This window comes from Vombatus ursinus, unplaced genomic scaffold (assembly GCF_900497805.2).
Source record: "Vombatus ursinus unplaced genomic scaffold, bare-nosed wombat genome assembly UNPS02014841.1, whole genome shotgun sequence".
In the NCBI taxonomy this organism is placed as follows: domain Eukaryota; kingdom Metazoa; phylum Chordata; class Mammalia; order Diprotodontia; family Vombatidae; genus Vombatus; species Vombatus ursinus.
This window is the reverse complement of record NW_020954619.1, coordinates 46650531-46664018: the sequence shown is the minus strand read 5'-3', so window position 1 is coordinate 46664018 and position 13488 is coordinate 46650531. Positions and strand designations below refer to the sequence as shown.

Here is a 13488-nt window from a genome sequence, read left to right as displayed (position 1 = left end):
TATATATATATATATATATATATATATATATATATATATATATATATGTGTGTGTGTTTATGTACACGTGGACACATATTCTTATGTACACACACAATACATACACATATATACATACATATTTATACATACATATATTTCTTAAATACATTTTGCTTTTTTTGGTTTTAAAGGAAATTAAGTTTTGAAAGGAATTAGATTTTCTTCTATCATCATTGAGCAAAATTCATTAATGTCTTACAAATATGATGAGAGATATACTTTATATGTATGTTAGAACTTATAAATTATTGATTTACTTGATGAAATCTTATTTGAACTTTAGCATGGTCAATTTTCTCATTAATATGCTAGTATAATAATAAGCTAATATTAGTAAATTTTGGTAAATATTTCATTAATTTTGTAAATATTCACATTAAGTCTAGATTTTAGATAATGCAAACAGTGTTATCCCACTTATTTCTATATAGATCAGTAGCCCATTTCAGTTACTAAAAATAAAAGAAAATAGATCTTTAAAATACTTTATGAAAGATCTTACCACTTTTCAAGTGAGTCTGTTAAGTTCTGAGTGACTTCTTTTTTAATTTTTAATTGTATATGTAATGTTAAGTTTCTTTGAATTATGAGCCATTTGGAAAAATCTACACTAGCATTTTAAAAAGCTTTGCCATAAATAAATGATATTTCCTTGAAAATTCCTTCAATGTTGAATTTGAAGGTGGTTTCAGACTTTTCTACTAGTGGTAAATGTCAGTTAAGATGCTGCCTGACTTTTAATGTATATTTCTAATACTTTCATCCAGGTACATCTGTATTTAAGATAAGTCCTAAGTAAAATACTGAAAATGTATATAGAAGTATTCTTCCTTATTGACTTAATCGCATCAAGATTCATAAATTTACATTTAGATACTTTAGGCAAATTTTGCATTTTTGCCTGTTTTATTATTTGGTTTAAAGTGGGAGTTATTAGTCTTTTTTTGTGTCGTGGTCTCCTTTAGCATTGTGATAAAGACTATGGAGCATGGACCCCTTCTCAGAATAATGTTTTTAAATGCATAAAATAAAATACATAGGATTACAGAGGTAACTAATTGTGTTATAATATACCTGTCAAAATAATAATTTCATAAAAGAACACAGATTTGAAGTTAATCCTGCTTGATTTAAAGTAAGAATTCTTCTCCTGGGTATTTTCCTGATTCAGATGAAATAACAGCCTTAAGATGGGAGAGAAAAATGAGTGAGAAAATGAATATCTTTCCTAAAATACCAATAAATTTATTAAACTCAAACACTAAAAATAATTATAATATAAAGGATAATATGATAAAAGTTTGGAGAGATATAAAAAAATACTATGAAATATCCAGTTGATATCAAGGAAAGCTTTATAAAAAGGAAGTTTATCTGATAGCCTTGGAGAATGAATGAGTTTCAAAAGATGAAATAGGTAGAATAACAAAACAAATATTAAATGTATAACAAAATATCACTTTAAGGTCTTGCAAAGCACTACACAAAAAGTCTGGAGTGTAGGTAATGCAAGCGATATTATTTCCATTTTACGGATTAAGCAACTGAGGCTCAGAAACATAAAGTAAGTTCCCCCTAGTCACACCACTAATAAATATCAGAATTGGGAGTTGAATTTGGATCTTTTGACTTCTGAAAACCGATACTTTTTTTCATCACACTGCTTCTTGAAGAGATTCATTTTGCTTCTGTCACCGTAAAACAGCATTTTGGAGATGTTAAAGAAAGAAAAGATGAAGTGAGGGAGGGAGAAGGAGATGGGAGAAAAAGAAAGAAGAGAGAGAGAAATAAAGATAGATTTACGAAGCACCTTCTATGTGGCAGGCACTGTGCTGAACACTTTTTACAGGTATCATTTGATCCTCACAATAATCCTGGAAGGTAGGTGCTATTATTATCCCCATATACAGTTGAGGAAACCGAGGTACAGAGAAGTTAAATGACTTGTCCAGGTCACACAGCTAGTGTTTGAGGTCATATTTGAACCTAGGTATTCTTGACCTCCAGGTATAGAGATCTGGCTGCCTCAAAAAGGACACATTTCGTTTTTCTCATGTAGAAATTGTAAGCTCTTGAGAGTTATGGATGATGTCTCCTATTACATTTGATAGCATTGATTGTTGCCCAGTATAGTGTTTCTTATTAAATTAATTTATATCAAATGCAAGTGTATATGTGTGACTATATATGTGAATATATGTGAATGTTTGTCAAAATATATATGTATGCAAACTTCTCTTGTGTTACAGGTCCGAGTTCTGTTTTCAAAAGGTCCATTCATTGCTATTTTTGCAAGTGACCCACACATTATCATAAAGGCAATTAACCAGAACCTCAACAGTGTACTTCGTGATTCAAATATAAATGGTCATGACTACATGCGCAATATAGTTCATTTGCCTGTTTTCCTTAATAGTCGTGGATTAAGCAGTGCAAGAAAATTTCTCGTAACTGCCACTTCAAATGGAGAAGTTGTGTGTTCTGATAGCACAGGTAAAAACCAAGCCTCTAAAATATTAAAGTTCTTAGAACAGCTCAAAATTCTATTTGCTTTTGAAAAGAATACTTTTAACTTAAAAATACTTTGGAGAGTTGTGACTGCTTACTTAAAGTAACAATAACACAGAAACATTTTAGTGTGTATTGTTTGTCTTTGTAAATTATTTTAAGGATTACATGAAGATACTGACAGAAGAGTTTCACAGAACAGCCTTGGGGAAATGACCAAACTTGGTAGCAAGACAGCCCTCAACAGGCGGGTAAGATGCTTGTTTTCAGTCAGACTTCTGTGTTGAAGCAAAGGTAAAATGTGTTATTAAAATCTTTTATAGCTATTGAATTATTACTTTTCAAATGAAATTTATCTTTGAATTTGCTTGCAGCAGCTTCGTTTTGGCTTTCAGGGACTGTCTGAGCATAGAGCCATACTAATTCAATGCTGCTGTATACTTAGATGTGCCCCATCTTGCTCCTTCCATCCTTTTGCCCTCTTCTTTTGCTGCTAGGGAAGAACTTACACTGCAGATACATAATGGTGGCCATATCTACCTTCGTTCACCTTAAATAAAGCTGAGCAATTTATTGTCTTTTCACACTGTTTTGAGAAGACAAAAGACATAAGGTAGTAAGGAGTTGGGAGTCAAAGGGAATTTCAAGATCAAGGTAGGTGTAATTGGAACATTTCAGGATCACATTAATAGAATGTGGTTGCAGCAAGTGAAGCAATAGAACATTTCTCATAGTTCTTTAGGATGGAAATGTCTAGCTTACCTGTAGCACCTTGTAGTAATTTCAAGCTCTGAATAAGTACAACAAAACAAGGCCTAGGATTTTGATTGTACATACTGTTCTTCATTCCCCAAAGTCTCCTTTCAGTGTCTGCTTCAGATCAAAATAGTGTCATGAAACAGTTTACCTTATAGGTAAGTTCCAAGACTGTTGTTGCTTGTTCAGCATCAGAGAGTAAAATTTGGCATAGACAAAGTGAATAGGAAAGTTGTGTCATCATACCATTAAATTTGTAACTGATGCTGTGCTTATATTCTGTGTTCCCTCCCCCAAATCTGGTTTCAGGAAGACCTGAGTTCAAATCCAGCCTCAGACACTTACTAGCTGTGTGACCCTGGGCAAGTTATTTAACCTTTGTTTGCTTCTGTTTCCTTAATTGTAAAATAGGGATAATAATAGCACTGACCTCCCAGAATTGTTGTGAGGATCAAATAATATTTGTAAAAAAGAGTTTAGCACAGTGTCTGGAACATAGAAGGCACTATATAAATGCTTTATTCTTCCCCTCCTTCTCAAAACTGATTCTTGTTCTGAGTCTACCACTAACTTGCTCCTTGATGTTGGACAAATGTTACTACTGATGAGAAGCAGTGTAGGGTAGTGGAACGAGCTCAGATGTGGAGCCAGAGGGCCTAGGTTTGAATTCTGCCTCTTCTGCTTACTATCTATATAACTTGGGCCAAATCACTGAAGTTCTCTAGGCCTTAGTTTTACCATCTCTAAAATGGAAGGATTGGATAGATAATCTCTAACATTCCTCCCAGGTTTAAGTCTGATTCTTTGATCCTGTGACCCTATTGAGGTATGTATTTTGATTTTTAAAAATTACTAATATCTGGCCCTGAGAAAAAGTGCCTTGAGCAGTTAGGATAAGGCATACAAACTCCAAGTGAGTGGAATTAGCAATGATGTACCCTGTTTTAGGCAAAACCAAATAGTAAATGCACAATAAATATTAATTACATTTAAAGGGAAAATTTGAACTTCCAAACTCAGACAAACCAGGGAGTAATCATCATATCTTTAAAGAGTGAGCTTCTTCAGCAGTCGTAAGGCATGTCTCTTTACAAAATTAAGTATATCCATGTTGTATTAACATCATTCTGTAAATTGAGTCACACCTATATTTGAAAGTGTTTTTCACAAAGTCCTTTTGTTATTCAATAAAAACAAATACTTTCACTATACTGTATGTAATTTTTATAATCATTTTGATCATTTTCTTTTTTTTTTTGTTGAGAATTAGAATTTTTGTGGTAGTAAGATATTGATCAGAATATTTTCTTCTTTTGAGAGGCAGGCACCATAGCACAGTGGATAGAGAGCCAGCCTTGAAGCCAGGAAGGTACACATTCAAGTTTTGCCTCTGACACAGATTGTTTTATCCCTGGGCAAATCACAACCTCTTTCTGTTCAAGGCAACTCTGTAAGACTATAAGTTGCATAAAAGATATCAGCTTGGTATTTGCAGGAGTTTCCTCACCTGAATGAAAGTGGTATAAGAAATTTCTTATACCAGTGTAAGGACAGGTCCAGCCCTTCTCACTATTCCCTTTCACTGTTTTCTTTTTCAAGTTCCTGGATTCTCAGACTTGTCATATGAATGAATTCTCATTTGCATTATGTTGTTTTTAGGATACTTACCGAAGAAGACAGATGCAGCGGAGCATAACACGTCAGATGTCTTTTGATCTTACAAAACTATTAGTGACAGAGGACTGGTTCAGTGATATCAGTCCGCAGACTATGAGAAGACTACTTAATATTGTTTCTGTGACAGGTAAGTCTTTTACTCTTGTTCTCTTTACTATAGGAAATAATCTCTGACAGTCTCAAATGACATTTTCAGAAAGAAGTTAAAGTAACACAATGTAGTGTGCTTCCAAGATTTACATTGCTAAGAATGCAATAAACGCTATTTTTAAAACCGTTTTTCACTTCTTTAAAACCTCATTCCATAATACAACAAATACTTAATGAACTAGCAGGAAGCCACACACTTAAAATTCAGCTTATGTTTGGGATGTTAAAAAACATGTTGATAATCAAACATTTGAAAGCTTAAGTGGATCTATCATCTCATTGATAGCTGCATTCTCCCCAACCATGTAGATCAAAATCCGTTTGCGTGCTCATTCTGAATGGTTCTTTTTTGGTTCTTTATTCATTGTACCCCAGGGTTCACTACACATGCTATGGGCTTTCCTCAGTTTCCTTTAACATTGTACTTATACCAGCGCTATGGGCTTTCCTCAGTTTCCTTTAACATTGTACTTATACCAGCGCTATGGGCTTTCCTCAGTTTCCTTTAACATTGTACTTATACCAGGGGATCATAGGAACTGTCTAATGGTTTTTCAAATACTTAAGACTGCTGCAGTACAAGATGACCAAATGTTTCATGAAATAATGATTCTTGTTGTCTTTGGACACATTATAAAATAAACTGCTCCAAAGAATCAGTGATTTATTGTTTCCTTTAGTTGTAATATCCTTTTGCCTCTTGTTTTTAGATTTAATGTGATTGAGTTCCCCCAGGGTTTTATCCTCTCAGTGATCTGTTAGTGTTTCTCTCTCCCCCCTCATTGACCCCCAACATTTACCTTTTATCTATTGCGTGTGTACATAAAAATATTATCTCTCTGGATAGATTAAAATTTCTTTGAAGGAAGGGACTGTTTCTCTTTTTTCTTTGTATACCAAATGCTTAGCACAATGCATGTATGCAACATAGTAGCTGAATAAATGCTTGTTAGTTGATTGATTGGTCACTGGCCAAGGATTTCACATTTAGACTGTTAACATTTACGTTATTGTTCATAAATAGTTTTAAAAACCATGTGAATCTTACCTCCCTTTATTACCCTTTTGTATCACTTTGTGGTTATCCATGCAGGAGTGGAATGGAGCTGGATCGTGAGTTACTATGACCACTAAAGAGTTCCACACTAAGTGTGGTGTGGAATTCCCACCTATTCTGAGCCTTAGAAAATGTCTGTTAGAATTATCATACTCCACTTTCCAGCATTTTAGGACCCACTCTGTTCCCTTGTCGTAGATATCAAGAACACAGGATAATTTCCATTCCATGATGAGTTGTTAGAGTAGGACTTTCTAGAGGTTTTTCTTATGATAGGGGAAAAATCTAATTTTGAACTCAGATAAATTTTATATAAAGTTTTGTATTTATATAATTTACCATAATAATAATCACATTAGTGTTGGGATTTAATATTTATAGAACTAATTTTATAGTAATTATCTCATTCACTGAAAGAACAGAGTTTGAATTTTATAGACGATAATCGATCAGCACGGATTTATTAAGCACCTGTCATGCCCTGACCAGTGAGCTAGACCCTGAGGATGCAAGCAATAAAGGGAGACAGTTCTTGTGTCATGGAGCATTTATTTTACTCTAGGAAAGAGTGCATTGTGTTCACAGATAAATAAATACATACATATGAAATAAAAACAAGTGATTTTTTTTGGAGGAAAATGAGAGTGATTGGAACTAGCATAAAAGGCAATCAGGAAAGGCCTTTAGAAGTCAGTAGTATTGGACCTGAGCCTGGAAGGGAGCTGAATTCCCAAGCAGTGAAGGTAAAGAGGAGAACATTCCAGGATGAGGGGCAGTCTTATAAACATGAAGGTGAGATGGAGCTCTTTATATAGAGAACAGGAAGCAGGTCAGGTTTGTGGACAGTAATGTGTGATCAGCTTGGAAAGATAGTCTGGCTAGCTAGGTGTTGCAGTGTATAGAGGGCTGGGCCAGGAATCAGGAAGACCTGAGTTCAAACTTAGTAGCTTTGTGACTTGATTAAGTCACTTGACTTCTCAGCCTGTTTTCTTACCTGTAAAATGGGGATAATAGTAGCACCTGCCTCCCAGAATTGTTGTAAGGGATCAAATGAGTTAATATTTATAAAGCACTTAGCACAGTGCCTGGCATATAATAGGCACAATATAAATACTAGCTATTATAGTAATTATAAAAATAGTAATTATTATCTAAATTGTGAAGAATTTCAAATGCCAAATAAGGGAATTTATATTTTATTCTGGAGTCAATAGGGGGTTGTTAAAGTTTCTTGAGCAAGAGGAGTGATATGGTCAGACCAGCATTTTAGAAGTATCATAGGATCATAGATTTAGAGCTGAAAGGGACCTTAGGGGTCATCAAGTCTAACTCTCTCATTTTCAGCTCAAGAAATGGAATCTTATGCCAGGTAACATGCCTTGTCCAGGATCACACAACTAGTAAAGTACCAAAGACAGGATTTGAAAATAGATCTTCTTGACTTCAAGTCCATCTTGCTCTATACCATGTTATGTTGCCTCTTCCATTTGAGTAGCTCTGTGGAGGATGGATTAGGGAGGGGATAGATGCATGCCGGGGGTGCAATTAGGAACCAGTGGTGCAGGTGAGAGGTAATGAGGGCCTAAACTAGGGTGGTAGAAATGTGAATGGAAAGATGATGAGTGAGCAACATGTAAATTAGTGACACTTGATAGCTTATTATTTGTTCAGTAGTGAATGAGAATGGAGACTTGAGGATGATACTATTATAAGCCTAGTTCGCTGAAAAGATGGTGGTGCCTTGACATAAATAGAGAAGGTAAGAGAAAGGGTTTGTTTAGGGGAGAAAAATAGTACTGTTTTAGACATGTTCATTTTTAGATACATATGAGACATCCGGGTAGAAAATGTCTAGGAGACATTTAAAGCTAGGAGGTCATGGTGAGGGTGAAGAGCAGGATTTGGGCCTGCATGGCAGAGGCAGAGGTGGAATGATGTCAGGGAACTTCAGAGGTTGTGAACATGGAAGTAAAACATTTTGGGTGATAGCAAGATCAAGTGTGTGATAATCTCTGTGTGTAACTGAGGCCGGGTGGTGGAATAAGTTGTGAGAAATGAGTAGGATGAACTGGGACCTTAGGGGTTTGAGCGGATGTTGATATATATATATTTAAGTTTCCCAGTTTTATGAAGACAGGAGTTGAGGAGGAGAGACAGACTGGGTCAGCCACTGAACTCATTGAAGAAAGGAGAATGCCCTGGAGGTTATAGATAATAGTTATCAGAATTTTGATTGGGTTGATTAACCCTCAAAGTTAGAATAGTGGAGGTAGAAGGGGAGTCTGAAAGTGGCAGTGAGCGAGAGGAACAAGTGAAGGTACAGCAAGTGCCAGAAGGAGTGGCCCCAGAGACTGCGTAGCACCAGGAGGGAGCAAAGTCTTAGTGAGCCAGAAGATGAAACAAGTAGGAGAGAAAAAAGTTTCTGATAAAAGAAAGTTTATTGCCTACAGAACACATATTCACAAGAGCACAGTTGAAGGAATGGGTAGCTTTGAAGTGCAACGTTGGTGGGGGTTGGATTGAGGGGAATGAAAATAAGGAAGCAGCAGAGGGCGGTGGAGAACACAGTTCATATAAAGACGGTTGGGGGTTCAAGATCATTGGAATGGGGAGGGTATGACTGGGTTGGAGTTTGTTAAACATCATTGCTGAATGAGTTTGGGAAGCTATTAACTTCATTAAGGGTTTGGCATCTGGGTGATAGTGTTTCACTCTGCTCTATTGAGGAGACTAACTGGGGGAGTTGGTGGAATAGTGTTCCTCTCCTATAACTGTAGGCAGGTTAGGCCAGGGGATAAGTGGAGGGAATAGGAAGGAATAGTGTTTCTTTGTCAGCTCTGGAAAGGAAGGAACTCTCTGCAGGTAGGAAGGGTTCCCTGCAAATGGAAAGAGGCTAGCCTAGAGGACCTGCCCTGGGAGTTAGAGGCCAGGTCAGGAAACTTGCACAGGATGGAAGGAATCTCTCTGATCCCCTATGGAAGGAAGAGGCTATGTCAGGGGAAACTGGCTTGATGCACCTTCTCTTTTATTTCCACCCTCTCTCCTACACACACACACCCACCTTTAGATTACTCTTTTGTTCCCCACTGCTCCTCACAGATTCTCCCTTCTGCAAGGAACTTATTCTGTAACCTCTCCTTTGAATGTCATTCTGTCAAAATTTATCACCCAGTTTAGATCATAGTGGAAATATTCCCCCTGGCCTTAAGGTCATTCTTCTTACTTTTTCACCTTCTTTTGCTTTTTCCGCTACTGTTCCCCAGCCTATACCAGGGGACTTCAGCCTACATGTTGATAGTTCCCTAACCATCCTAAAATCTTATCAAATCCATGACCAACTCTTCAGCTCCACCTCAACTGCACATAGGTATGGTTACAATCTAGTTTCACCATCCCCTAACAAATATTTCACTTCCATGATCAAGAATTGTGGCATTCCTTTATCTTATCCTAACCCTTTTTTATTCCCGCTCTCCCTGTGCCTTTCCCCTCTTAAATATGTTCTTTATTCTCACAATGACTTCCAATCCCTCCACCCCTCAAGTACTTTCTCAAGCCCTTCCCTTTGCACTTTCCCTTTCCTCCGTACCTTTTAGTTACCTAGTTCAAACACTACAGTATCTTCTAAACTCAAATTCCCTCCCCCACTTATTAAATCACAACTCTGGATGGCTCCTACCAGCTGTCTCTTTTATTCCATCTTACATGTTTCTAAATGGAACTGCAGAAAATCATGCTGCTATGCCATCTTTGTCTATTACAGATTTAAGTTTTCTACTCTAGCTAACCCCTGACTTCATCTAGGTAGCCTTTTTATTTCTAGCTGATTCTCTGGGCAAGTCACTTAAATGCTTTCTGTCTCAATTTCCTCAAGTGTAAAATGGGTATAAGTAGCACCTACCTCCCAAGGTTGTTGTGAGGATCAAATAAGATAATTTTTGTAAAGTGCTTTGCATAGTGCTTGACACATAGGTACTTAATAAGTATTTACTGAGTGATAGAAAAAATATACTGATTTCCCCCTGGCCCATTGTATAGAAAGGCAGACAGAGTATCCAGTACTGGAGAGGATGGTAAGAGATGAAGTGTCATTTGGTTTCTATGTCTGAAAAGAGTTGGAGAAGAACAGTTTTATTTAAGAAACAGTTTGTTAATTGTAGTGTAGAAATTCCTTAGGGCTTAGGTTAGGGGGTACTAGGGAAATGGGAGGAGTTTGGCCAAGAGAAAAAGGATTGAAATTATCAGAATATAGTGTTGGGGAAATGAGAGTTCACCCAGGCCTTCTTCGATTTTGTATCATAGAGATGCAGAAATGAGGAAGAGAGTTTGAAAGCAATAGTATGATAGGGTTTTTTTAGGTGTATGCAGCAGTTTCATTTGGGTGTACACTTAGCAAATTTTATTTTTAAAGGTGAATATTGCTTTACATATAATTTTAAAGGATATCTTATTCATCAAACTGTAAAACTTATCATTTAAGAAAAATTAAGAATTAAACTTTTAAAATGAGACAGTCTGGGTTTTTTTTGGGGGGGGCATTTGGTTATACCTGGGTATAAACTATTGAGTCAGTTTTATAGTGTAAATAACACGCAAATAAATACTGTATCAGATTTATGAACCCACAATTTTTTTCCTAGTTCTTTTCATGTCTAAGTGCCAGAGCAGTAATATACTTAAATCCTTTAAGTTCTCTGCATAATATCTATGAATTGCATTATCACTGTTGTGGTTTTGTTTAAATGTTTTCGAGATCTTACCTGTTTTTTTTTTAGTCTAGGACTAAAATCTTTTATTCGTGAGTCCCTGGCTCTAAAACACCTTAGAGATTTATGTAATCTAAATGATTTTATTAGCCAGCATAACCTATTTTCATAAAGTCAGTTTATACTTTAATATATGAGTCATATCTAAAGTAGGTAGTATTAGGATTCCTGAAATGTACAGCAAGACACACATAATCTTAGGATAGCTTAAGATATTATAGTTCTGGAATGAACATTAAAAAAAAAACTTTTCAGGTAGGTTTATGAGATCTTGGTTTTCATTGTGTGTATGTATAAAATACAAAAAAAATCATTATCCTAATAGCTATGATCAACTTACATTATAGTCAAATAATTACTTAAAGAACTAGAAAATTCCCCACAGCTCAGATGATCACAAAAGATAAAATCAGTGTTTGACATACTTGGTGTTTCACTTTGTTTAGAGCAAAGTTAAATTATGTAATTTGTCTCCTGGACAGTCTGCTAATTTTTTTTTGCTTGTACTTATGTTAATTTACAAAAATTATGTTTTCTTACTCTATAGGACGATTATTGAGAGCCAATCAAATTAATTTCAATTGGGATAGGCTTGCTAGCTGGATCAACATTACAGAACAATGGCCCTACCGAACTTCATGGCTCATACTGTATTTGGAGGAAACTGAAGGCGTTCCAGATCAAATGACATTAAAAACCATCTATGAAAGGTACTACAATTGTTCTTTTTTTATGTCTTTAAGTTGAGTTGAATTTGTAGTTTCTTTATGTGCTAAAAGTGTTACAGGAGAGTATGCAAAGTGGATATTTGTATATTGAACCAAATTTTTCTTTTGATATTTACTGTAATTTCAGAGTTGTATTCCCATATATTCTTTGGTGCCAGTATGTAATAGATTCAACATGCAGGAATATTTTGCCTTTATCAGTATAGCACATGTACAAGAAATTTCCCAAATTAATACTTAGTATACATATTCTTGTAGATGGACATACAAACACGTGAACACACACCAAACTATATAATAAAATTCCCTTTTCATTGAGTGTTTTTATTTACTGTAGGGAATAATGAAAACAGTCATACCACCCAAACTGCTACTCTGGTTATTTAGGAAAATGTCATGCTTGGAAGACCTATGTGGAAGTGCTTTCTCAGGTAGCTTAGAAAATACTAATTATCCCTGATTATCGTTAAACTATATAAGTATTGGTATCCCATTAAATTAAGTGGTATGTTAATTGATAAACCTTAAACATACATGGATCCTAATAAGTTAAAGAAGTTCATCTAATTTCTTCACCTAATAAGAAGTATTGACTGACTGTAGTCCTGGCTCTGACTCAAAATAAAAGATTCATCTGATCTTGTGATTGCCATATTTGGTCAGATTTACAAATTGGACCTTAAGTGAGTGTAGTTAAAATGACGTTTCTCTGTAGTTACTCAGCAAGCACTCCTTGTATTCTGTGGTATCTCAGAAATGTTTGTAAGATGAAAAATTACCAAGTGAAAAACTCATCCACAGCCACTACCTTCTTTATCCAGTTATTTGTCTTCTTAATTTTACTCTCTCAAGATGCCTGTCCTCTTCTTACCATTTACAGAGCTACTATTCTGGTTTAGTCCCTCATAATCTCTCTCCTGAAGTGCTACAGTCACCTCCTAATTGGATCCCTACTTACAATCTGTGTCCTCTCCATTTATCTTCCAGTAGGCTGCCAAAATAATTTTCATAAAATGTACATCTTATCACATGAATACCCTTCTTAAGAAACTTTTCTGGCATATTTTTTCTATGATAAAGTATAAACTTCCTTTCTTGGCTTTTAAAGTTTTTCACAATTTAACTCCAACTCTCTTCTAGACTTATTTCACATTACTTTCCTTATACCTATTACCTTCTAGCCATACTGACTTGTTCCTCTTTTACCAAACTCAGAATTTTGTCTCCCACCTGTGTGACTTTGCATAGGATTTCCCCAGTGCCTGGAAATGCTTTTCATTCTTGTCTCTGCTTCTGATGAACTTCATTCAAGGTTCAGCTCATCTGGCACCTCTTATAGGAAACCTTTCCAAGTTCCTTGCTTTTTGTGCTCTTTTCCTCCTTAGATCATAATATATGTTTTTTGTCAGTTCAAATTCTTTATCATCCCAGTAGAATATAAGTTCCTTGAAGAGAGGGACTGTTTTTCATAGTTAAAGAATATGCTAGTAGCACAGTGCCCTGCAGATAGTAAGCACTTAAATGTTTCTTGGTTTGAACGGTGGTGATATTGCTAGAAATACTCATGGACATAGTCTTGCCATCATGGAGAAAAAATTATGCCTTTTACCAGACCAGAAGTTTAGAACTTAGAAATAATTAATATGTGGCCATGAAAATTTAATTCTTCTATGAGTTAAGAGTATGGACATTAGCTTTATAGGTTTTCTTTCATTATTAGAGGTCAGCTTCTCATTCTTTCAGTTTCATTTCAAAAGTCTGTTAGCTGTAGGTGGCCTACAAGGTTCTATCCTGGGCCCTCTTT

The 13488-nt window shown here is 35.6% G+C and overlaps 1 protein-coding gene across 3 annotated transcripts in view; it reads left to right on the top strand.

The window, feature by feature from the left end:
• The window catches only part of KIDINS220 (kinase D interacting substrate 220), a 174665-nt gene that overhangs the window by 66723 nt on the left and 94454 nt on the right, over positions 1-13488 (top strand). For all 3 annotated transcript variants that reach the window (XM_027840312.1, XM_027840310.1, XM_027840309.1), the window contains exons 19-22: positions 2292-2535; positions 2713-2801; positions 4966-5110; positions 11504-11666. In XM_027840312.1, coding sequence (XP_027696113.1) covers positions 2292-2535; positions 2713-2801; positions 4966-5110; positions 11504-11666 — 641 coding nt within the window. The remainder of the gene's footprint in view (positions 1-2291; positions 2536-2712; positions 2802-4965; positions 5111-11503; positions 11667-13488) is intronic.